This window comes from Ursus americanus, chromosome 8 (genome assembly GCF_024610735.1).
Source record: "Ursus americanus isolate L20-20 chromosome 8, mUrsAme1.1.p, whole genome shotgun sequence".
Lineage (NCBI taxonomy): Eukaryota > Metazoa > Chordata > Mammalia > Carnivora > Ursidae > Ursus > Ursus americanus.
The window spans coordinates 24350179-24377322 of record NC_142134.1 but is presented as its reverse complement, the minus strand read 5'-3'; the positions used below and the strand labels follow the sequence as shown (position 1 = coordinate 24377322).

The window sequence follows — 27144 nt, the reverse complement described above, 5'->3', positions numbered from 1 at the left end:
GACATAAGGTCAGAAGGTGAGCTGGAGGGAAAGGGTGTGGCAGACGAGTCAGCAGAATTACACCTGACCAACCAAATTCTGCTTCCTCCTGGTCTTCTCTTATAAAAGTAGGACTTTAAAAACTGGATTTGGGTTTTGCTTTTTAACTTACATTGAAAAGTAGCAAGTTATTATTGGTATGAGATGAATTAGCACAGAAACTTCTAAGTGATAAAGAAATATAAGATAGGTGAACTACTAACAGTGTACCATTTCCCCCCTATTTTTTGTATCAAAAAAACCTGACAAATTCATAACCATCGTGAGACCTAGTTTGAATCTCAGAGTATTGTTTTACATATGTTTCATTTTTTAATTTTAAAACAATTCCAGACTTACAGAAAAGTTGCAAAACAAACAGACAAAAACAAAAACAATCCAAAAAAAAAATAATTTCTGTATACCAGATTCCCCAAATATTAACATTTACCATGTTTACCTTGCCATTCTCTCTCTGTGTGCTTTTTTCTAAATCATTTGAGAGTAGGTTGTAGATATAATGTTCCTTCATCCCTAAACATTTCTGTGTGTACTTCTTAAACACAAGGATATTTTTTGACATAACCACAGTACAATGATCAAAATGAAGTAACTAATTTTGATTCACTACCGTATTTTAATCTAAGGGCCTTATACAAATATTGCCAACTGTCCCACTCGTCTTTTACAGCATCTTGAAGGAAGGGGCCCGTGCTTTAACCCCTGCCGTGGCGGTCACTGGCTGAGAGCAGCTCAGCACGAGCACCACGGCAGATCGGACAGCTGGGGCTGTCACTGAATTCTCATTCTGCAGGGAGAGCTCTGTGTAGTGAATTTCCATGACTGCCAAAAGCATCTTGTAACCAAATGAGAAAGGCCAAGAGCATCCCCAGAGGTCCATCCTGAACAGGGTTGGACTGTTGAACCCATGCCAGAAACTACCTACCTCTAGACCTCTTACTAGGCAAGAAACATAGGGTTGTTGCCTTATCTCTAGGGATACATTCCAAGACCCCTAGTGGATGTCCAAAACCACAGATAGTACCAAATCCTCTATTTACTACGTCTTTTCCTATATATATATACCTATGATAAAGTTTAATTTATAAATAAGGCACAGTAAGAGATTAACAGTAATTAAAAATAAAATAAAACAATTATAACAACATAGTGTAATAAAAGTTATGTGAATGGAATCTCTCTCTCAAAATATCTTATTGTACTGTACTCAGCCCTCTTATGACGATGATGTGAGGTGATAAAATGCCTACGTGACCTGTGAAACAAGGTGAGTGACGTAGACGTTGTGACGTAGCATTAGGCTACTGTGAATTTCTGACAATTTGTCAGAAGGAGGATCCTCTACTTCCAGACCACAGCTGACCACAAGTAATTGAAACAGCAAAAAAGCAAAACTACAAATAAGGGGGAACGACTGAAAACCCCTATGCATTTAAGCCACTGTAAGTCAAGTTTTTTGTTATGTATAGCCAAAAGCATTCCTAACTGACATAATCCCCTAAAAGTGGAAATACCAGATTTTTACAGCGATATGTGCACAGGCACATGCACTCGTACACACACACACACACACACACACACTCAAACTGCTCTCAAGAAAAAAATTAACGAGTGAACTACGTAATACCTGAGTGCACCTGCTTCCTCTCAGCACATCCAATATATTCTTATCACTTCAATTTATTTCGATGACTTTAATAGGCATAACACCTTTCGTTAACAATTCTTGCAGGATCACAGAATTTTAGAGTCGAAAGAAACCTGAGTGATTATCTCATCTAAACTCCTTCACAGTACCTAAAATTTTAAGAAATGTGTTTACAAGTAACAAAAGCAGTCACAAAAGGGGGAAGAGTGATGTAACAGCAGGTAGCAGAAGCTGCTGAACCCAGGTACAAGTACTTCAGTGATCCCAAGCCCAAAATCTAAGGCTGAGGCGCGCCTGGGTGGTGCAGTCGTTGGGTGTCTGCCTTCGGCTCAGGGCGCGGTCCCGGTGTTGTGGGATCGAGCCCCACATCAGGCTCCTCCACTAGGAGCCTGCTTCTTCCTCTCCCACTCCCCCTGCCTGTGTTCCCTCTCTCACTGGCTGTCTCTCTCTGTCAAATAAATAAATAAAATCTTTAAAAAAAAAAAATCTAAGGCTGAGTTCATCAACGTGTTCGTTATGTACTTTCCTACAATTCTCTTTACGGTCAGAACCAATAAACTGTTTTTCTCCCACAGATAATACAATAGTAACTTTAAAGACATTTATACTGGTAAAGTTTACTATGTCATTATATCAATACAGTGTAATGGAGAGAAGCAAATATTTGCTATCAGCTTCAATCAATTTCACGGTAGGCTCTGCCACTTGCTAAGGGTGAAACCTTGGGCAAATAAATGATTGGTCCTTTCTTTGTCTTAGTTTCTTCATCTATAAAATGGGAATGCTATAATAGTTCCTATCTCTTAAGGTCGTTGTGAGAATTAAAAGAAGTAATACGTGTAAACAGAACAGGTTAGCTGCTGTTATTACAGTGTGGTACGCTAAGCCATATGCATTAGCTATGTCATCGAAATGAATGTGGATTGTGACATTATCCTGGCATTTACTGGCCTTGGGTTGTCCACCACGAGGGTTAATGAACTTTGGGTTCTATCTCCCACTGGGCCTGACTGAGCGCCAGCCTCCATGCTTTTCCATTGTTGGCAGGAGGCTGGACCTCGGATCTTTGTACTTTGGGAAACTTTGAACCTGAAATTGCAACAAAGGAAGGGCAGTTTATTTGGGGAGGTTTTACTCATGTTGCCATGGAAATTGATCCCTTTTCCAGCCTTCTGTCTACACCGTCCAGTGCAGAGTCATTGTTCCTTAGCAGACTTTTGTAAGACACCAGCAGATACCCTCAGAAGATCTAAAACACCCAAACCAGGGCCTGAGGCTTTCTGTGAAGTCCCTTTAGTAATCGATGCAGCTTCTTCTCTAGAACTCCTGAAATGCTGTAACCCCATATTAGTAAGTGGAGCTATGTCTGTACCTGTATCCGTATCTTCAAAGGGGAAACATTTGTAATCTGAGTGTCAATGCCCAGCTGAGGTGAAGTTCATACATGAAGGCAACAGAAATAAATTCTTGGTTATTCAAGGGCCCAGACAATCTACTACCTTCATAGCATTTCTGAAAAAATTACTCCAAGGCATACTCAGCAAACTGAGAAATAAGGTAAACTCAATAGTGGAAAGGTCATGGCATAAAAAGGACTAGTGATGAATGTTGAGACCAATGAATGTCCTTCTAACTCAAAGGAAACTGTGCATTAGTTATATGGACTCTTTGCACAATGACTTGCACTTTATAGGTTGAATGGAAGCAAGTAATAGTAGCTTTTGGAAACTTAGCTTAGTAGCAGTAGATTTCTGAGAAAATTTCCTGATCAACTTTCTGCAGCCTACAGCAAACTATTTAAACAGAATTTTTGAAAAGTCAAATAAGCTTCTTACTTACATGTACTAAGTTGGGGCTAATAATGCTTCAACTCTTTTTTTTTTTTCCCAAGTAGGCTTCACGCACAACATGGGGTTTGAACTCATGACCCCGAGATCAAAAGTTTCATGCTCTACTGACTGAGCCAGGCAGGTGCCCCAATAATGCTTTAATTCTAAATAAAATTTTATTTTTACCCCATGGCTTTGGGTCAGATTATCCATCTTTCCCTACTGTCTATAGAAATAAGACATATGATGAAGAACAAGTTGTACCAAAAGGACCGTTATTCCCATTCCCCAGCCTTTTGGGAGACCAAGTGACAAAATGGAAATAGGCAGTCAAGTCAGGTCAGGGAGTCAATGCTGAGTCTCCAAATTATTAGCTGTATAATCATAAACAGGTCACTTCAGGGCTCTTTGTCTCAAATTCTTGATTAATCCCTTATTCCACAGCAAAAGGAGACAAAGGAGGTTTCCCGATTGTCTCTAACCTGGACTCGAGTGGGAGAGGAAATTCTCACTATTCAATACTATCTAAAGTGACAAGTTGTTTTGTTTTTGAGCAAACCTTCAAAAATAATGAGATGAATTCACATGCCAGGAAAGATTAAAAAACTAGGATTGACATGAGATAGAATGTAGAGAACTTACATCCTCCCTGACAAGGGGCATAGCAACTGTACTCATATTCGTACAATTTTCTATAGTTTTTCCAGTGGGCCTGTGTGTGTGTGTGTGTGTGTGTGTGTACAATTTGATCTTTACTGTTCTCTGAGGAAAGAATTGTCTCCTTTTTTCTTTTTTCCTCAAATGGACAAACAGAGTCTCAGAGAAATTAACTGTTCAAAAATAAATGACAAGGGGCACCTGGGTGGCTCAGTTGGTTGGACTTGGTTTCAGTTGAGGTGAGCTCAGGTCTTGATCTCAGGGCTGTGAGATCGAGGCCCTGCATTGGGCTCCACACTCAGGGCGGAGTCTGCTTGGGATTCTCTCTCTCTCTGTCCCTCCCCTGCTAAAATCAATCAATCAATCAATCAATCAATCAATGGCAAGACAGAGGTGGAAGGATGATGGCAATAGTAAGAATGATGGAGTAAGGACCTCTGAAAAACTGATCTTTCATAAAAACAACAAGAACACTGACAAAAATTGTCAAAAACAACTTGTTCAGAACTCTAGAAATTAACAAAAGGGGAGCATTCATTTACCAAAAAAAATGCTGAATCTCAGTAAGTACAGTGCACTTTGTGGAATTTCCACTTGCCCTATTCCCACCCCTTCTCCTCAACTCTGCAGCAGCCTTAAAAACAAACACACTCAGCAGCCTAGTTCCCACTGGAGGGGACAGAATGGGTTGAGAACTCCCCAAAACACCATTCTCAGAGAATGTCGTTATTTAACATGTGTGGCAGTCCCCTGGAAAATCCTGTTTTTAAGGCCTTGTCTTAATTTGAACTGAGTCAGACCAGCTTCTTCCCCAGGGACATTTGTCAAAAACAATCAATAGCAATTCTTTAACACCACAGCTGCCTGAGTCAGTGATAACAATGCAGACACACAAGAAGCTGACCAAAAAAACTTAAAAGGAAAAGCCGGGGAATGACATATTCATAAGGAGCTTCGAAAAGGTCCAAAGTATTCCCAGAAATCTAGAAGGACACAAGCTGTGTGCATGCCCAGGAAAGACCTAACCAAATGAAAAGACATCTTGTGTTCATGTATTCAAAGATTTAATATGTTAAGGTGGCAATACTCCCCAAATTGATCAATAGATCAATGCGACCCCTGTCAAAATTCTAAGTGCCTTTTTGCAGAAATTGACAAGTTGATTCTAAAATGCATGGAAATGCAAGGGACTCAGAATAGTCAAAACATTCTTGAAAAAGAAAAGCAAAGTTACAATTATGCTTCCCGAATCCAAAAGTTACTACAAAGCTATAATAATCTGTTCAGTAAGATATTAACATAGGATAGACAGATAGATCAATGGAATTGAATTGTGAGTCCAGAAATAAATTATTACACTTATGGTCAGTTAATTTGTACAAGGGTACCAAGACAATTTAATGTGGAAAGAATAGTCTTTTCAACAAATAATGCTGGGACAACTGGATATCCACATGCAAAAAAATGAAGTTTGAACCTTACCTGTGTTAGTCGGGGCTCTCCAGAGAAACAGAACTAATAGGTTATGGATAGATCTATAGAATGAGATTTATTATGAGGGATTGTCTCATACAATTATGGAGGCCAGGAAGTCCCACAGTCTTCTGTTTGCAAGCTAGAGACCCAGAGAAGCCAGGTTAGTTCCAGTCTAAACCTAAAGGTCTGAGAACCAGGGGGCTGATGGTGCAAGTCCCAGTCTAAGTCTGAAGTCCAAAGAACTAGGAATGCTGATATCCAAGGGCAGGAGAAGATGGATGCGCCAGCTCAAACAGGAGAGCAAATTCACCCTTCCTCCACCATTTTGTTCTATTCAGGGTCTCGGTGAATTGGATGGTGTCTACCTACATTGGTGAGAGTGATCTTCTTTACTCAGTCTACCAATTCAAATGCTAGTCTGTCCTGAAAACACCCTCACAAACATAGCCAAAAATAATGTTTTTCCAGCTATCTGGGCAACCCTTAGTCCAGTCAAGTTGACATGTAAAATTAGGTATCACATTATATACAAAAATTTAGTCAAAATCAAAGACCTAACTGTAATGTCTAAACTATAAAACTCTTAGAAGAAATCATAGGAGTGAACCTTCCTAAACAACGTTTTCTTAAATATAACACCAAAAGCATAACAACAAAGAAAAAGTAAATCGTACTTCATCAAAATTTAAAACTTGTGTGTCGCAAATGACACTACCAGGAAAGTGAAAAGATAATCCACAGAATGGGAGAAGATATTTGCAAATGATATATCTGATAAGAGATGAATATCAAGAATATATAAAGAACTTACACAACGCAACAGTAAAAAGACCAATAACCCAATTTAAAATTAGGCAAAGTGTGAATAAATGTTTTTCAGAGAAAATAAACAAATCTCCAATAAGCATGTGAAAAGATGTTCAACATCACTAATGGTTGGGGAAACGCAAACTAAAACCCCAGTTAGATACACTTCTACCCACTAGGGTGCTATAATAAAAGAGATGGACAATAACCAGTGTTGGTGAGGAAGGATATAGGGAAGTTGGAACTCTAGCACCCTGCCGGTGGGAACAGAAAATGGTTCAGTCACTTTGGAAAACAATTTGAAGTTTAAAAATGTCAAATACAGAGTTCCCACCTGACCTAGCATTCCACTTCTAATTATAGCCTTCCACTCCAAGATCATTAAAGATATGTTCACACAAAAACTTACACACCAATGTTCAGAACAGCATTATTTATGATAGCAAAAAGTGGAAACAGTCCAAATGTCTATCAACTGGTGAACGGATAAACAAGATGGCATTTATTTATTCAAGGAATATTACTCAGCCATAAACAAGAATGGAGTACTGATACATGGTACAGCATGGGTGAACCTTGAACACATGACACAAGTAAAAGATCCAGACACAAAAGGCCACATATTGCATGATTTTCTTTATATGAAATTTCCAGAGCAGGATAATCCATGCAGACTGAAAGTAGATTGGTGACTGGCTAGAGTCAGAGGAAGGTTGGGCTGAAATGGGAGTCTTTGCTAACAGGGATGGGGATTCTTTGGGGCATGAGGAAAATGTTTTGAAGTAAGAGAGTGGTCATGGTTACATCACCCTGTGAATACTTCAAAGCACTGAATTGTATACTTTAAAAAGATGAATTGTGGGGCACCTGGGTGGCTCAGTTGGTTAAGCATCTGCCTTCGGCTTAGGTCATGGTCTCTGGGTCCTGGGATCGAGTTCCACATCGGGCTCCCTGCTTGGTTGGGAGCCTGCTTCTCCCTCTGCCTGCCGCTCCCCCTGCTTGTGCTCTCATGCTCTCTCTCTCTGACAAATAAATAAATAAAATCTTTTAAAAATATATGCTTCTCTCCTTTTTAATGCTAATTTTGAGCAAATTATATATATATATATATATATATATATATATATATATATATATATATATATATATATATATATAATATACCACATTTGTTAAAGTGAAACTCCAAACAAAATAATAATGAAAACAATAACTAATATCAAAGTTTGTTCCATGTTAAGGACCTTTCTATTTTTATGGAAATTCTGAATCTTTGCATTCTTCTAGGGAAAAATGTGGTGGGGGGGCTTCTTAGCTTGTTTTTTACTTCAAGTGTCAGTATATGAAAATGTTAAATTCAGTATGTGTGTTGAATGCCTTCTATGTTCAGAGAACTGTGCTGAGCATATCGTAAAAATGTATGACTATGTTAAGGGCATGGTAGACGTTGGCATAAGGAGATTACAGTCTCCTGTGCTACGGTGAGGCCGTCTCCAATCATCCCACTGAGAAATTTAAACCTCCACACCACCCTAACACTCTCTACTCTCATCCACGCGTCATTTTTTTTTCCTTAGCAAAATGTAACATACTCTGTATTGTATCTACTTATGTTTTCTGTTTATTGCCTTTTCCTCCCAACAGAATCGAGGCTTCATGAGAACGGGCACTTTGTGCATCCCGTTCACTGCTGCGTCTCCAATGTCCGGAATGCTGGTTGGCATTTTCTATAGATCTAGATCTAGACCTAGCTAAACAAGTAAGCACCTAATTGGTAAATTGTCAAGAATGAGCCAGATGGTGCAGCCACAGCTAGTACATGAAGAGATGGCTTGGAAGCAGAAGATGGGTCGATTTCTGGTGTGGATGTTCTTGGACAAGGCTTTTGTCTTCATTTACAAAGTGAAGAAGCTGGATTATCAGGACACTCAAATTTTCCCATCTTACAAATCATCGACCCGCACTGAAGAATCTGGGCTCCTCTATGAGAAACAAAAACCCATTATTTTCCAAGAACAACATTTATATGTGCGTCTGCATTCTGTTGCATTTTTCATGTATGACAAGCTTTAAGAACATAAAAATTATAATACTATAGATGGGAGTAAATTTTATTGCTAGGATTTATAATATAATAAATAATAATGACATAAAGAGTTAAAATTACAGTGATGCCTTTGGGAATATTTTAGTGTAATGCCAACACTAAACACACTAGTAATAAACTAAAAATTATAGTAATGTTATTACAAAAAGCATCATGTATGGCTCCTGAAAACTACTTATATTCTTATAATTTACTCAAAAATATTTCATAGAGTAGTTATGTAAGACATTACCATTAAAGGAGACTGTATGTGCCTCAAGAGAACCTTTCAAGCAGGTTGACACACCTTACAAACCCAGAAAACTGGGAACCTAATTGAGCTCACAGAACAGGTGGTATAAACTGTATTCTGCTTGCTAATGGATTTTTCCTTTGAAAAACAGGCAGCAGAATTTGGTCTGAGGCTCACATATGTTCTAAGCAGTTATCCATGTGTCATGATTGAGTGGGGTAGCTGGGTAGTTAATTGTCTCTCCCACCTTAAATTTCTTTCTTTTTTTTTCTAAAAAAAATTTTTTTTAAAGATTTTATTTATTTATTTGACAGAGATAGAGACAGCCAGAGAGAGGGAACACAAGCAGGGGGAGTGGGAGAGGAAGAAGCAGGCTCATAGCAGAGGAGCCTGATGTGGGGCTCGATCCCATAACGCCGGGATCGTGCCCTGAGCCGAAGGCAGACGCTTAACAACTGCGCCACCCAGGTGCCCCACCCACCTTAAATTTCTTAAGCATTTATTGTCATCCTACAAAAAGAAGCTAAGTGTTGTGCATGACCAAATTACCTCCGGTGAGCTTTGCAATAGTCCTGAACTGGTTGACAATCTGTGGGTAAAATAACCTCCCTTTGTCGCCTTCCTTCGTAGCCAGAAGATCCCCGGAGACACATGTCATCAGGTCAGGTCACCACCCTGCGGAATCTCCTGCAATGGCATCTTTGTGTCCAAAGGATAAAGCCAAGCTTCCTAGCAGATTGTATGGCCCTCCAAGATCCGGGCTTGTCCCCTCTTTCTGTTCATAGCTGAGCACTCCCCATTCACTCTCTGCGTTCCAGGAGCCCCTGTAAGTCAGAGCTGCTCTCAGGTTCTCAAAAGTGGTATGCTCTTGCTTCAGAATTTGCTTTTCAATTAAAAAAATTTTTTGAGGTAAAATTCATACAACATAAAAGTCATCACTTCAATCATTTTAAAGTGTATAATTCATGTTAGGCAACTGTCGCCACTACCTAACATTTCCATCAGCCCTGAAAGAAACCGACCCCACACCCATTGGAAGTCATGGCCCTGTCCTTTCTACCCCCATCCCCGCAACCACTAATCTACTCTCCGTCTCTATGGATTGACCAGTTCTGGACATTTCACAGAAATGAAATCATACAGCATGTGGCTTCTTTGACTGGGCATCAGGTTTTCAGGGGTTGGCCACACTGTAGCAGTATCAGTACTTCCTTCCTTTTTACGACTGAGTAATATTCCATTGTACGAATAGACCACATTTTGTGTATCCATTTGTATGTTGGTATACATTTGGGTTGTTTCCACTTTTTTCGTTATTATGAATAACACTGCCATGAATACTTGCATACAGGCTTTTATGTGAACATATGTTTTCAATTATTTTGCATCTAGACCTGGGAGTGGAATTGCTAAGTCTTGTGGTAACTCGTATAGGTAACTTTTTAAGAAACCGTGTAACTATTTTCTCTCCAGGATGTTGGCTCTGGGATTATTTCAAATGTGTCATTCCTTTGTCTGGTGCATTCATCCTTGTAGATCCTAGCTGAGACATTACTTCCTCAAAGAAGCCTTCCCTGATCACTTAACTTGAAACAAGATATCCTTAAAATCTGACATAGAGAATACTATTCTAACACATACCATATTATTTTGTACTTGGTTGTTTCTGTCTTTACCAATACACCCCTAGTCTCTGAAGTCTGTTAGGAGGGGATATGTGTATCTTATTCTCTAGACAGGGCCTGAAATCTGGAAGGCATGCAGTGAGAAATGGTTAAATTGAATACTCAAAGCATATATTCCATTCAAAGCAACAAAAGCCTCTGTCGCATGATTCTTCCACTAACAAAAGTCTACATAAATAGATTTATGGAGCTATCGTTGAAAAATGATCATTAGTGAATTATTTATATATGTGCGTATACGTACAGACATACATTTATCACTAATGTTCATGACTAATTATTTTGGTGGCTGATTTTCTTTTAAGTGCTCAAGAATAAAATTTAGGGACCCTCTGTTATGCCCAGATTGAAATTGCATTAATTGGTATAAATGTTTCCAAAAAATCATTGCTGCTTTTTGACCAAGTAATTTTACTTCTGAAAGTCCTAAGGAAATAATTCTAAATGCAGAAAATGTTTTATGCATAAATGCACTGACTAAAGAATTATTTATAAATAATTAAAAATTGGAAACAAATTCCCTTGATAGGTAATAGAGGGATAGCTACATAAATTTGACAGATATTAAAAATAACATTCAAGAAGAATCTAGAATAATGTGGCAGAAATTATATTATACTGTGACTACAACTATTTAAAGAGGAGGAAAACCCCAAACCTATACTACGAAATATATTAAAATGTGAAATGGAATGGTTTATGTGGTGGGACAATATATGATTTTTCCCTTTTATTCCAGTTTCTAAATTTTAAATGTGATTTTATTACTATTATAGTTTTTCTAAAAGTGCCATAAACATTCGAAGCAAATAACACAAAAACTTTTTAAAAGCCCCTATGACCAAAATGTGTGTCTGCTGATGTTTTTGTTTAGGACTTTCACTTTGAGGGTGTAGGGACAACGATTTCTAATGCATTATGAGATGCTATAGGGTAACTGGTAATTCAGAAAACATTTAGTCCAAATCAACTAAGAAAACTCCAAGATTCCGGGAAATATTGGTAGTCTTATCTATACTTTTCCACATTCCTAATTATTATACAATGCCTGAGGAATGTAGAGCAGAAGCTGTCCTCAAACTTCAGTGAACAGAATAATGACCCAAACCTCCGGGTTCAATGAGATTCCCCGGTCCTGACCCCAGAGATTCAGACTCACTAAATCTGCGTTGGAGTTCAGGCATCTGCCATTTTTATCTAATAAGCAAAGTACTGATACAGATGAGCTGTGGACCACATGCTATGAAAAACATGCTTTCCATCAGCTTCTAAGGTCTTGACCTATTTCCTTTTATTTTTTTAAGATTTATTTATTTATTTATTTATTTATTTATTTATTTATTTGAGAGACAGAGGATGCAAGCAGGGGGAGCGGCAGAGGGAGAGGTAGAGAATCTCAAACAGACTCCCCGCCCAGCATAACCAAGAGTGGAAAACTCCACTGGCTGAGCCACCCAGGTGCCTCTGACCTATTTCTAATTCAGAAGTGGCCAGTTGTCATGAACTCTGCTATGGAGGATAAATTCTGCAAAATTCTGCTGCACCGCCTACAGCACAGCTGACCCCTGCAACCCCAAGGGGGAAATTTTACAGAACACTTTACATTCGTTTGCTTGCTCTCAGGGAAAAAACAGAAAATAGAAAAAAGAGAAAGAAAATGCCTATGCTTTAAATTTGAACCAGTGTCTCATGTCTTGTCCCTATGGGATAATAATAGGTGAGCAGTCACTTACATTATTTCTAAACTGGCCCCGTTGATAGGTCCATTAATATAAAAAACAGGCTAAAGAATCACTCTAACCTTCCTTTCTTAATTCCAAGAACCTTGGCTATTCAGTCAGTTTTTGGACATGGACTTTGGATAAACAACGAGAACATCTCATCAGTGGTTCAGGGTAACTTTATCATCTTAAAACTTGCAGCCTGCAGTGCGAGTCTGGCTGTCTGGCAGCGAATCCTCTCCCAGGGATGCCCTAGAGGTGAGAAAGTGGGACATCCACACATTCCATGTGATCACAATCCCAGCATTTGCCAAATTCATGTCTAACGGCTTGAATTCTATGCTGGAAGGAAAAGGAGATCTTTGCTGGAAGCTTTCACCGAATTCTAAAGGGAATTTTATCCCCTTTGTAGCCAACCCTGAGTTCTACTTCTCTGTCAGGCCTGTAAGTAAAGCGCAAGGATTCTTCAAGAGTCTGAGTCACAAAGTAAAGCTTGTGAGAAAAAAAATTGCTTCAACAAACCCTCCAACTGCTGTGCTGCTATTGTCGTCACACTGTATAATTTAACTTCTTCCTTATTTTTCCCTTTGTTTCTTACCAGGGGTTAAGGGGTCGGTGCCCATGTGTATGTCTACCTCTTCCCCTCTCCGGAGGGCGTGTCTATGAAATTGATCGGGTGGGGGAGTAGTTAGAGCAGAAGACTGGGGGGTCTTTGGAAAACCACCAGTAGAGAGGACAGGGGCTCAAGATACCCCTTGAAAACGCAAGTGGCTGCTGGGATAGACTTCCAGACGGCACAGGCACCTTTATTTACCTGGCCAGGAAACAGCCGTGGCCATCCTTGATCAGCTCTGTCCGCTTCCTTGTTGCGGGGAGCCTGGATTCTGCCTAATAACAACCCATCTGAGATTCCCATTGGCTGTGACTAACCTTACTTAACGATATTGGCAACATTCCCTTATTACCTTGACGGAATAACTACTGGTGGGCATTTAGTTTAGATGTAATTCAAGAAAGGGATGGTCAGTAATATATTTTTTAACTTTCTAGTTTGAAATAATTTCAAACTTAGAGAAAAGTGGCAAGAACTGTACAAAGAACTATTTACCCTTTACTTCTATTCCTCAAATGTTAACATTTATCTCTGCTCTGTCCTTCCCTTCCTATCTAGTAATAGGCTTACTAAGAATAACTTTAGATTTACAGAAAAATTGAGGAGCTGGGACATCCAATTCAGATATACTGCCTCCCCCGCACACAGCTTCCCTCCTAGTAACATCTTACATAGGTATAGTACATCTGTTACAATTAATGAACCAACATTGATAGTATATTGCTATTAACTGAAGTCTATAGCTTATTCAGATTTCCTAAATCTTTACTTCCTTGCTGGTGTCACTTTAACTTGACTCAATCTTTCTGAAGTATGAGCTGGTAAATGTATCAAAACACAAAACTGCACCTGGGAAAATAGCCAAGAAATAAAAGAACCTCATAATTATTTTTTACAAAGATATTTTATCAATATTATTTGTAAAAGTGAGAAATGACCCAAATGTCAAAGACTAGGGGAATAGCTAAGTAAACTATCATATATTAACATCGTAATATACCTCTGGCTATCAAAAATGTAAACTAAATTGTTTACATTTTTTTGAAAATTGTTTTAATATTTGGAATATGCTGTTAATGAAAACAGTGCCAAGCAAAATAAAGTACATAAACTGATTAGAATTAGGCAACCCAAAATTAAAAGGGAATTTAATGGATTGGAAATTACTAGAATTTATTACTTAGATTATGTCTTCTGTGAATATGTCTGAATTGCTTTTAAAAATTATTATTAAAAAATACAACTATAGCAATTTTCATCTTCAGAAAATGCTTTAAGTAAAAGATCAATGATAAGATATACTATATAAGATAAAAATATTTCAGAGTTGTATACTCCCTTCCACATCCTTATGTTGAGTGGTAAAGTATTTCCAAAATATTCTCCCTAACTTTCAGGAAAAATAAAGGTTAAACTAGACCAGTGGTACTGGTAGGTCTAGCCCATTTTGAGTTGTAATCAAGCATAGTAAATGTTCTTCAATCCTATTTGGCCCACACCCTTCTCTGTCTCTGCTGCCCCACTGCCCCGTAAGCAAACAGTAAAGTTACAGGTGAGAGATGGGTGGTCACAGCCGGGAGTTCCCTCTTGTCTTCCTTGTATGGGTGGGAGCCAGCAAGCAGTTTCCTGGAGGCAGGGCCTCCTGCCTGAAAAGTCACGCAGCCAGAACAATGGGCAAAGAAGCTGGGCAAAAACAAAAGAAAAGTATTGCTTCTACTTGAAGGAAGGCAAAGAATGACTTTTTAAATAATGTAATGTGTAATACATTTGGGATATAGCCCCTAAACTGTCAGAGAAAGGAAGTGATATTGAAGCAAAAGTCTGGTCTACACATGAATTCTAAACTGCCCCACATTCAGCCATCTGAAGACATAAACTTTTCCTTATCTGGAATTCTATATATAATACCCAATTCAAATGGAAAAAATAATAATACATTAGGTAAAAAAAAACCAGTTGAAAACTATTATGCATAGCATGGTTTCATTTTTGTTGTAAAATCCGGAAGGATACACACAAAATATTATTAGTAATTACCTTCAGGTAGTGAAATGAGGGCAGCTTTTGTTTTCTTTTCTTCTCTTTACCTGCGTTATTTGATCTTTTTTACAACAAACATGTATTATTTGTATAACTTTTAAATTTCTTAAAATATACAAAAAGATATAAAATTTATAAAACTCAACCTATTGTCAACTGCCTTTGGTTCCATGCATCTAAAATGCAGCTATGATGGATATTCGTAAAGATACACAGAAAGCACGTGAAGATCTGAAGATTTTGAAACACATAAATTACTTTGTGTTTAGTTTTAGTGCCGAGTATATATAATTATAATCCAATTATCTTAAACTGTTAATCATGTAAAGAATATGTGAGAAACCCCTATTAACTAGAATAATTTGCTAATCAAAGCAGTCTATTTCCCAAACCTACCAGATAATGGGAATATTTATTGTGGCGCCGTCCCCGCATCACAAAATACTTCTTCACTGACGTCTCCTCATAAAGAGTTTTCTATTTCCTTTTATGAACACCTGCAACCCATTACTTCAAAGCCATTTTCCATCAGAAGCCAGTATCTAGATACTGTGGCTTTAAATTTATAGAGGATGGGATTTCCTCAACTTTTCCCAACTCATAGAAAATGAATAAAGGCACAAGGAGTTTTGAACGGAAGAAAATACCACACAAAAGCCTCCACAACAGAATTTGAGTTGGAGATGTACCACAATAAAGAGGAAAACGTGAACTACGGTAGAAGAGCAGCCATCTTGTGCCCGCAGTGCTGGGATTGCCAGGTGATTCTTGTCCACCTGTTCCGCCGTGCTGCTCTTCCAGGTGGCCCTGAAGAAGCTTTTAGCAGGAAAACACCTGGACCCGAGAGACCACAAGAAGGTATAAGGTGACACACGTAATACAACTTCTGCCTACAGCAGTGCATCTTTCCCTGTGCTTAGAGAATTAATCCTTTTCTCAAAAAATCACAGGCTGTTCAGGATTAGGATTTAGTCTCTGCATTGGCTGCCTCATGCAGATACTTTCCTTTACTAATAATCTGGAAGATGTTTTGAACAAACACATCAAATCTTGTGGTGTTAGTACGAATAGATACAACCAATGCACTTTCTTATTATGCCCCTTTAGAATATACATGATGGGTGGGTGGGGGTGGTAACATAAGATATCAATAATACCCATAATTCAGATTTTCAAATACTTTAAAAACCTTAACAAGTAACAGATAGTCTTGAGGGGCACCTGGTTGGCTCAGTCGCTTAAGCCGCTGCCTTCAGCTCAGGTCATGATCTCGGGGGCCCTGCTTCTCCCTCTGCCCCTCCCCCCTGCTCATTGTCTCCCTCTCTCCCTCTCTCTCATAAATAAAATCTTTAAAAACAAAACCAAAAACAAGTAGTCCTGAGTTTCAACCCCTTATCAGTCCCTGACTAAATGCTATCCAGGCCAAGAACACAGATCAGAAAAGAACATGCTTGTGAAAGATCGTCCACACTGGATTTCACACTGCTCCTGAAACAAATGCTTATACCTCAGTTTTGAAAAGTGGTCCCAGGATTCAGTTTTCCCATCTATGACAGACATCAGGAATCTTGCCCAAGAAATCCAGGGCAATATTCTGTTATCTCTTCACGATGAGTAGAAAGATGGCTTCACGGGTTGGCTAATTATACACCATTAGGAAATGTTACTTAGGTCATATGCCCCTTAGGAATCAAGAATTAAAATCACTACAGTGAGAGATTTGGCCTCAGGATAAAGTAAAATCGTTCTTCTATGGTTTTTCCCCCTATTTGCTGCTACCTGTTAGTAATATTGTACATTGTAGCCCCTTCCATTCTGAAGATCTGAGGTCAACTTGACGTTATTGCTATCTTTTTCTTCCTCTTTCTCCTCTCCTTTCCTCACAAAATGAAGGCTCACAGAGATTTCATATTTGGCAGAGAACCATTTAGGGCCACACCAGGTGAAAATTAGGAACACTCATTCAACATCCAGACACTGTAAAGGCATAGCTAGTCCTATGCAGGTGATGTATTCTAGTCCTTTCCAGAAAGAAAGGTCAATGTGACTTCCTGGACCATCAGTTCGGGCAAAGCTGTTGTCATCAGCTGAATGAATATTCATTTGCTCCCTTTTTAAAAAAAGATTTTATTTACTTATTTGAGAAAGAGAGAGTGAGAGAGAGGGCAGAGGGAGAGGGGGAGAGGAAGAGGGAGAAGGAGACTCCCCGCTGAGCAGGGAGCCTGACTGGGACTCCATCCCAGGACCTTGATCATGACCTGAGCGGAAGGCAGACCCTGAACCACCCAGGCATCCCCATTTGCTCCCTTTTTAAAGTTCATTTTAATTAGAAACTCCAAATATTCTGATCTAAACAGCCTTATGTGATTTGGCAAGGCTAGGTCCTCAGACCACTAAGGAAATGGGTCTATTTCTGGCCTAATTCCTCCTGGCCTCAGCACTACCTTGGCTGGCTCGGTCTCTTAGGCAATGAGACCCCTCCTGGGATTGTGGTAAGTCTCTTAGTTCACCACATTCATGTCCCTGCAGCATTACCCTACTTGACAGCAAAGGACAGGAGCTCCCTAGAAAGCTAATTGTATTTGGGGACATAAACAGCAAAAAGCTTCAAGTCCTCTAAGATTAAAGATTATGGCTTCAGAAAATGTGATGGCATAGAAATACCTATTAGAAACTGCTAGATTGGGGACTGTTTGCTCATCTGAATAGAAGAAATAGAACACAGAGAAGAATTAGACCCTCTCAAAACAGAGTGTGGGCTTTGGCCCCAACATCATTTTTCTTGCTTAATTGAGGCATAATTTATATATAGTTGTGCCTTTTTTTTTTTTTAAACCCAACTCTTAAAAGTAGGAAAGAGGAATCAAACTTGGAGTAGGGATCAAGAAGTACTATTTTTCAGACCAAAGAGAAGGAATAGTTTGATATGTTAGTTTTTTGGGTTTTTTTTAAGATTTTAAGTAATCTCTAGACGCAAAGTGGGGCTCAAACTTACAGCCCCAAGATCAAGAGTTGCATCTGCACCAACTGAGCCAGCCAGGCGCCCCAGTGTCAATAATTTTTAATCCACTTCAGTGAGACTTCAGTTTGACCAAGTTATTGGAATTTTGATAAAGTTTACTACATAGTTGAATTTAGATATTTTAAATTTCAAGTGATCGTGGCTTCACACAGCCATACACTCAACTTCCCATAAACCTCCCCTCGTCAGAGCTTTACCTGGATTTTAGTTCCAGGCCAGAACAGAGCTGCTAATTGGACAAGTGTTAGTTTATGTGACTTCAATTAGATATAATTGTTTAATGACATATCATAATAGCTAATGATTGTTACACACAATCATAGAGGGTTAGTTAAATAGACGTTTTCATCCGAAAAGAGAAACGCAAGCGTCTTTTTATGTAAGAGCATAAGGAAAAATAATTGATTAGCGAATCTTGTTCTCGTAGCACCTTTTTAATCAGCTAGAGGATTTTTTTTGTCTTCAGCATAGATGGAAATTTAAAGTGAACAGTATATTTTGAATGGTGTTAAAAATAGTAACAGCTAACGTATTCAAGATTGACTATGTGCCAGGCATTTTTTAAGGGCTTTGTATTTAATTTACTTGATCCTCTCAAAAAAAAAAAATCTTAAAAATGAGAAAATTGTGAAGTTGAGGTCTTGTCCAAGCCAGGACAAGAACCCAAGGCAACCTAGCTTCATTGTCATCAGCTTAAGTACTGTACTTTCCTATGCTTTCGTTACACGTTTTTAATCGTTTGCTCGATGCCGACAAACACAAGCCCGCACTCTAGCACTGCGGTGCTGACCAGCCTGCACAGAGTTTTACACTCTTAGATCAGCGTCACCAGGAACCTAGACTCTCATCACAGTAATGAAATGAATAATCACTGAACCAGGGCATTTTACAGATGAAAGGAAATAGAGTCTTTTAGATCTTACCTAATTCTTTCTAATTCTTATCAACCAAATCAGCCCCTCCCAACCAGAATTTGCCTTGTAGACATCCGATCTAATCTACCTTACCCAGCTGCTTGAGTCAACATTCCTATTATTTCCTTTTTTTCCCCTAAAGATTTTATTTATTTATTTGACAGAGATAGAGACAGCCAGCAAGAGAGGGAACACAAGCAGGGGGAGTGGGAGAGGAAGAAGCAGGCTTCCAGCAGAAGAGCCCGACATGGGGCTCGATCCCAGAATGCCGGGATCACACCCTGAGCTGAAGGCAGACGCTTAACTGCTGTGCCACCCAGGCGCCCCCATTCCTATTATTTCCAATATGAATCTAAGACACTATAATAACTGATCTCTGCTTCTCGTTTGTCTCCCTTACAATAGCAAGAGGAATCTGTTTCACTTTAAGCCTACATATATCATTCCCCTGTCAATGGCTTCATGTCAATGCATTCAACTGTCAATGGCTTCCTGCATCGGTGGTTCTCAAACCTGTACAGGATTTTATTGTGGTGATGGTTGTGAATATACTAAAAACCACTGAACTGTATGTTTTATATAGGTGATTTGTTTGGTATGTGATTTGTATCTCAATGGTATGTCTACAAATTTACAATCAAAAGCATCTGGAAGTCTTGGCATGCTATGTGTAACATCCTGCAATGTTGAACCATAAGCAATTTTACTAGCAGGAAATAAGACTGGTATATACCATATATATTCATAAGATTGAAATTCACTACTTTGCAACTATGTCTAGAAAAAAGGCAGGTAGTTGATCCAAGATTATCAACAGTTTCTGATGTTGCCTTTAATATTCAATTGTCATTTGTTAAAGTATTTTATTGCCTTCCACTCCTTCCTAGCAAACAAGCATTAACAACACTGAAGATATAAGAAAAAATTTGAAAGGGAAACTTTTAAATTGACCACATCCTGTCTAATACATTGAAATCTATTTTTGTCTTCTTATGAGGGCTTTAAGAAAACATCAGTACTTGCCATAAGACTAAGGTTTTCTGGAGGGTTTTGACAATTCACGGCTTCCTAGAAAATGCCTATGTTCCTCAGCATAGCACAAAAGACCGTTTTTTCAACCTGGCCTTAAATTCCCTTTTCATTTTTGTCTCTTTCCACACCCCCTCACTTCTGCCACACAGCAGTGACTGTGTATTCCCCACAGCCACAAGTGTCCAAGTAACCCCCAAACACACCCTGCAGCTTTACTCAAGTTCCTTCCTTCTTCTGGAATATTCTTTCCTCCCTTCTCCACTTGGCCCTTCAAAGGCCGTCTAACTTCTATTTTATCTTCTTGACTTCCCTGGTCCAGGAAAGTGCCGTGAGAACGGGAAACATGTATATCTTAGTAGATGTTGAATTTCCAGGATAAGCATGGCGCCTAGTATAAAGAAAATGTCCATGAATATCCCTTTCTCTGTATTCTCAGAGTCTAGATGCACACATCTATCTACGTACCTCGTTGTGCTGCTGAAATTATTTTTCAGTGACCCTCCTTCCCCAGTAGACTGTGAGTTCTTGAAGGCAGGGATTGTATCTTTATCACATAGTAAGGTGTCGTAAATACCTGCTAAATTCTGATGAGTTGAAAACACATTCTCCAATCTCCAGATATTCAAAGTCTTCAGGAAAAATAAAACATTCAAACAATTTACTAAAATTGCATGTGGCAAAAACTGTAAGTGAGGCGTGTACACAGTATTACGAGAATTCTGACGGAAGAGCTATACATATTCTGGTTGGAGGTGTTTATCCTGGAAACTTCTTAGAGGCTTGACAGTTGAGCTGTCCCCCCAAAATAAGGGTAAGATCACCAGTTAAACAATGAAAGGGAGCTGAGGGAATTCAGCCTGAGACAGAAACTGAGAGGGTGGGGCCATTAGCACTCCAATGGGTCTGGTGTGGCTTGAGTATAGGGTTCATGGCAGGGAGTGGTTGTCAGGAGGCTGGAAAAATGTGCTGGGCCTGCCAGCTCTCCTAGCCTGGACTTTATGACTTGAGCACGAGAATGACACAATCAGATTTGTATTTTACTCTGCTCTCAACACCCACTTCCGCCCTGCCCCCTCCTAACATATATGGTGACCATGTAAGAGAGTTGACCAAAGTCATAGGTGTGATGCATGGACAAAGGCCAAAGGGACCTGAACCCTCATGAGAATCAACTTGAGACCCACACTGTGTTCTAACCAGTGAACCATCAGTCAACACCAGCGCTGTGCAAATCACGCACTGACGCAGACGTCAGGAATGTGGTAGAACCAATAAAGCTGGTTTCTTCGGAAAGCCAGCAACATTCACTTGAAGATTCCCCACCTCCATGAAGCCCTTGCTGATTTTCCCAGCCCAAGGAAATCTCTCCTCTGAAAGTCTCTGGAGCACTTAATTTTGTACTTAGGACACTTTGAAAATTTTTTCTTGCATTGTGGTTGCTTTGTTCTCATTCCTGGTATCACCTTTTTCCTCTTCATCTCATTTTAAAAGCTTGTGTCTAATACAATGCAGCTTTAAGAGACACCTTGGGAGCAAGATAAGGTATAAATCAATCAGCAACAAATCTTGTTAGATTTTAAGTTAAGATAAATCGTTAGATTTTACGTTTCAAGAAGCATGAGGTCACATCCCACTCACCTTTGTAAACCCCTTGGCAAAACATATTTGTTGAATAAATTGATGTTGTGATGATAATATGATAAAGTAAAAATATTCTTTGGCTTTTAAAGGAAGTTGATATTTAACTTTTTTTCCCCTTGAAAATCACTCACTTAGTAGAGTATTTATATAGTTGTTCATCTTTTAGTCTTTCAAATTTCATCTCTCCTAACCATGCCCCCACTGTCTGGGGTGTTGCTTTTTTCTTGATACGATTTGCCAAAGCTTCATCTATTATACGGGTCTTTTGGGAAGAAACAAACCTTCGACTTATTTATTATGCCTATCTTGTGTTTGTTTTCTCATAGAACAGAGATATATTTATTTCAGCAAAATTATAAAGTAAAACTCCAAAGAAAGAAAAATATTTGACACTCACTGAAACACAATTTTGTATGAAGAAAGTCAACAGTAATCGGCATACACTTTGGAAAACAGTGTGAAGTTCCCTCAAAAAGTTAAAAATAGAGCTACCCTATGACCCAGCAATTGCACTACTGGGTATTTACCCCAAAGATACAGGTGTAGTGAAGAGAAGGGCCATATGCACCCCAATGTTCATAGCAGCATTGTCCACAATAGCTAAATTGTGGAAGGAGCCGAGATGCCCTTGAACAGATGACTGGATTAAGAAGATGTGGTCCATATATACAATGGAATATTACTCAGCCATCAGAAAGAACGATTACACAACATTTGCAGCAACATGGACAGGACTGGAGGAGATAATGCTAAGTGAAATAAGTCAAGCAGAGAAAGACAATTATCATATGGTTTCACTCATTTATGGAACATAAGAAATAGGAAGATCGGTAGAAGAAGGAAGGGAAGAATGAAGGGGGGGTAAACAGAAGGGGGAATGAACCATGAGAGACTATGGACTCTGGGAAACAAACTGAGGGCTTCAGAGGGGAGGGGGTGGGGGACTGGGATAGGCCGGTGATGGGTATTAAGGAGGGCACGTATTGCATCGTGCACTGGGTGTTGTACGCAAATAATGAACCATGGAACACTACATCAAAAACTAATGATGTACTGTATGGTGACTAACATAACATAATAAAAAATTTAAAAAAACAGTAATCAGCATAAGTACAATAACGTATAAAGATACCTTGATATTTTAATGGGGGAAAATACCCAGAAGAAACACACAAATACTGTGAAAATACAATATCATTGCCACAGCACATGAAAACATTCCATAAAAAATGAACGATTTCCATATGGACATTTAACTTTTCAGCCCTCTAAATTTATATTCTGAAATCTTGATATTATTGCAATGTACAGAGTAACCATTCTCTCATTCCACGGACCCATCACAAGCAATTACAAGGAATACTTCCTGTTACAGACACAGCACTTCAAGGCTAATATTTAATCTTAATTGGCATCAAGTTTAGTGCAAATACAATTATATTTTCAGCAGCTTAGAAAATTCCTGGTGGGGGAGCATCCACCTCTTAACCCTTATTGCTTCCCCAGAATATGAATGTTGGCCATTCAATCCTATTGAGAACTACTAATGCTGATTTTGCCATTTGTTACACAAGGAGTTTCCATGAAAGATGGTTCAGCAACTATGCAAATGAGCCAACAGCTTTTACATTTGGAAAGTTTCCCTTAGGTTGATTTTTTTTAAAGCAGGGCCTGAATGTCAGTCATAACTGGATCTTACCTAACTGCTTCTTTGATCATGGAGAGGAGACCCAAACAAGGCACCAATCATCTCACACAGTAGCCACCTTAGGTTGCATTCAAAGGAAGACCGGAAGACAGGCCTAAGGAATCTCTTAGATCAAGTTCTACCCTCCAGTGATAATTTTATTTTCACTGATTCAGGAAGGAAGGAAGGAAGGAAGGAAGGAAGGAAGGAAGGAAGGGAGGGAGGAAGGGAAGATGGAAAGAAGGAAGGGAGGGAGGAAGGAAAGGAAGACAGGAGAGAGGGACGGAGGGGAGGAATGGCGGAAGAAGGAGGGAAGGAAGGAAGGAAGAAAGAGGGAAGGAAGAAGGAGGGAGGGAAGAAGGGAAGAAAAAGAGAAAAAGGAGAAAGCAGGAACTATCTGATTTCGAACCTGGTGCTCTCCACTCTCAGCTAAGATTTATTCTCCAAACGAATAGAAGCCAGAGAGCTACTAGCCAGAGAGATTTTGTTTGAGCTTCATCAAACCCTTGAATTGCCTCCCTTTTTCTTAGACATATGTTCCCTCTGTAGCGAAGGCCTGGGGTAACTGCTTCGGAAAACAGCATGGCTCACTGTGCCCAGATCTGTGCTGGCGAGGGAAGAGGAAGAATCCCTCCTGGGTTTTAAGCACCTGCCTCTGTCCTGTGCCTAGGTTTCACTGGCCCAAAGACTTGAGCTGTCAGAAAGCTTGGATGACCCCTGCAGTCTGGGATGTGCTGACATAAAATCCAGGCAGGTAAACACTAGGTAGGCCATCTTACACGATCTCTTTCTTACCAACTCCTCAGCAATTTTTCTACTGCCCCTGAATTTTCTCACTGAACAACTCAAGGATCAGGGTGTGGTGGCTGCATGCTCGAAAGAAGGGATCACCTCAGTCACTGTACTCTTCTCTTTCCCTTGGATTAGGGAATTTCTCATACTGGTTGGCCAATTTCCATTTGCTGTGCTGATTTTTGAGGAGTGCAGCAAAGGAAGTCTTCCGGGTGATATTTCTAGATAATTCCCGGCTCTTGGCTTTCCTGGTGGGGGAAGAGCTTCGGACTAAAGGGTACACAGGGAAAATGGGCCTGCCCCGCGGGGCTTCCAGTAGCTGCCATATCTCCCCAGAGGTATTACTGGTCAGATACTGCCATGGCTTCTTCCCACTGCTGTCCCGGACATTCACTCGAGAAGCCAACCTTTGCACTAGCAGTTTGATGACTCCCTGGTGGCCATGAATGGCTGCAAGGTGCAGAGGGGTATATCCACAACTGGACTTCACATTTACATCAAGAGCAATCCCTGCTTTCTGTGTGCTGGAGACAAAGTCCTGAAGGGCCCTGAGGTCACCATGTTTGGCTATCCAGTGCAAGGCAGTGTACCCAGTCAAGAAGTCCTTGTGCAGAGCCAACTGGGGGTCCTCCCAAAACAAAGTCAACACCTGAATCCAAGAGCCACTGGCAAGCTTCACAATCCATTCATGCTCCCTAGCATCCAGGGGGACCGCAGATGACTTGTGCTCGGAAGGTCTGTGTGGGACCAAGGCTGCAGACTCCTCCCCAGCCCGGGCCCAGGAGGTGTGCGGCCCACCCCGCTCAGCAACAGAAGCCTTAATGTCTGCAGGTCTTGGTATCAAAGCAGCATCCACTCTTGGGCTGGAGGCTGCTCCTGCCTTGGAGGGTTTCCTGGACCGTGGTGGGCGACGAGTCCTTTTCAGCAAGTCCTGCTCAAGATACTCCTCATCAGAAGAAGACAATTTGACTCTCCCTGCCTGAGAGCTCCTCCTCAGGGATCTCCTTAACTTGGGAGCTGGACAGGGCAAAGACTCCTGTGGGTGGCCTGCAAGGCCATTAGCCTCTGTTGAGACCTGCTGAGAGGTGTGACCATCCCCTCTGTTCCTGAGGCCCTGAAGGCTCTTGCTGGGGCTGCCCTCCTTTGGAGAAAGGCCTCCAGCTGGATTCCTGAGCTTTCTCCAATCTGGGGTTCCCAGAGCAACCTGAAGCCTCTCTTCAGAACCCCCAGGAGACTCTTTGGGCCCACTGCTGCTCTCCTCACTGCCGTGGCTCTCTTGGTCCACAAAGTCATCCAGATCTTGGAGGGACAGCTGACAACGAATGCTACGAAAGACTGTCAATGGAGGGTTCTCGGGGCAGGATTCCAGAACAACAGGAAGGACAGAATGAGAGGAAAGAGTGGGGTCTGGAGGCTCTGAGTTAGGTTCCCGGACGCAGAAGCTCAGCTCCGAGGGTAGCTGGAGGAAGTTGTCTGGCACCACTGACCAGGCTCTGATGGGGCCTTGGTCCCGGGCCTTGGGTATTTGGGGATGTCTAGCCACCCATTCCCAAGTGCGCTGTTGCTGCTGCTGCAGGGTGGAATAATGCAGGGAGTCCGGGGTCATCAGCTCTGGCCGGTCTCCCGGCGAGATAAGGCGGGACAGGAGAGCAGGCGGGGAAGCCGGGGTCCCAGCAGCCTCTACAGCTGCAGGGGGCGAGCAGGGCGCTGCGGGCACCGGTGCACGCTCAGCGGGCGCGCCTTCCGGCGGCTGCCTGGGAGCCCCGCGGTCATCCTGGGTCGGCGGGGCACGCGCCGGCTTCTCCCCGGCGGTGGCGGGGTCCGGGACTGCACCGAGCACCTGCTCCCCTGGCAGTCCCTCCAGGCTGTTTTGGAGACACTCCCAGCAGCAGCGGCCCTGTGTCTCCGCCGCGGCGCACCTCGCTCCCGCCCTGTGGTCAGAGCCGCCCCTGCGGCCGCCGCCTCCCCGGGCTGCCTCCCGGGTGCGGCTGGCTGCGAGTCCATTGCAACCTGAGTGCGCCGCCCGGGCTGCGGCACCTGCAGGCTCCTCCTCTGGCTCCTTGTGTCGCCGCCGCCTCCTCGGCGGCTGCGGCGCCTGCTCTGCCCCGCGCGCGTCCTGCGAAGCGCAGGACGCAGCTCCCCCTGCAGGGGCGGCGGCCGCGGGCGGGTCTCGGGGTCGCTGCAGCCCCTCCTCCCCCAAAAGGTCCCTGTACCTCCTCTTGAGCACCACATACTTGGTGCCGTCGGGGTCCTGGCGCACTGCGGCGACCGAGTTGACGAAGCCCTTAAAGAGCTCGCGGCGGCGCTGGTGCTGGCTGGGGGGCGCGTCGGGGTCTCGGAGAAAGCTCTTGAAGTGGCTCAGCAAGGCGGCGTTGGTCACTCTTCCCCCGGCCTGGCACAGAAAATCCAGTAGTGCCTCCTGGCTTAACTCTCGGGCCATCGCTGCCTTGTCGTCTCCTGGCCCCGGGTGTCGGCTTTTCGCTCTCCCTGCCAGCCGAAACCCGGGACTGTCCTGTGTCACCTGCGCCCGGGGCGGCGCCACCCGCCTCCATCGGCCGTGGAGGGCGGCGCTGCTTGCAGCCCCCGAGCGCGCCAAGAGCAGCGCGATTTCCCCGGGAAGTGGCCCCCGGGTTGAGCCCCCGCACCCAGCCGGGGTAGGAGAGGGCGGCTCCCCCGCCGCCCCTGCGCGACGCTGGCCTCTCGCAGCGAGTCCCCGCAGCGAAAGTTCCCGGGATAGGTCGGAGTCGGTTTCACCTGCGTCCTTGCGACGCCTCCCCGGCTCTGGGGGAAGGGCCCGGCCCGCCTCCTCCTGTCCTTCCGCCCTCTGAGGTCTCCCGAGCCCTGCCACCTATCCCAGATGAGTCAGGCTGCCCGAGCCAGAGAGCGCGGTAGGTGAGTCGCCAGCAAGCGCGAGCCGACAGCGAACCGCTCTGCAGAACGCACAGCCCCTCCCGGGCGGGGAAAGGGAAGGCAGGTAAGCGAGCGGCCGCTCCTTTCGGTCTCGGCCACGTAGGAAACGAAAGCATGGAGAAGCTGTTCCTCCCTTCTCTCTGTACTGCATAAGTTCTGGCGAAAGCGTTGCCTGGGGAAAAAGGTGTAAATTTACTGGCATTCTGCGGTCTCCCAAAAAGGTGCCCTTATTAACGCTCTGGGGTAGTAATTTCAGATTCCCTAAGGCAGTATCGAGGTCCGGGGAACTCAG

At 41.9% G+C, this 27144-nt stretch overlaps 1 protein-coding gene across 1 annotated transcript; it reads right to left on the bottom strand.

The window, feature by feature from the left end:
* Nucleotides 1-22584: 22584 nt before the first annotated feature.
* On the bottom strand, nt 22585-26783 carry SOWAHB (sosondowah ankyrin repeat domain family member B). The gene has a single exon (XM_045790041.2). The coding sequence runs from the start codon at nt 26380-26382 to the stop codon at nt 24043-24045; it is 2340 nt and encodes a 779-aa protein (XP_045645997.2). The 5' UTR covers nt 26383-26783; the 3' UTR covers nt 22585-24042.
* Nucleotides 26784-27144: the final 361 nt, after the last annotated feature.

Bases quoted from the DNA above. Each gene is read 5' to 3' on its own strand.
- SOWAHB (XM_045790041.2), bottom strand. From the start codon at position 26,382: ATGGCCCGAGAGTTAAGCCAGGAGGCACTACTGGATTTTCTGTGCCAG.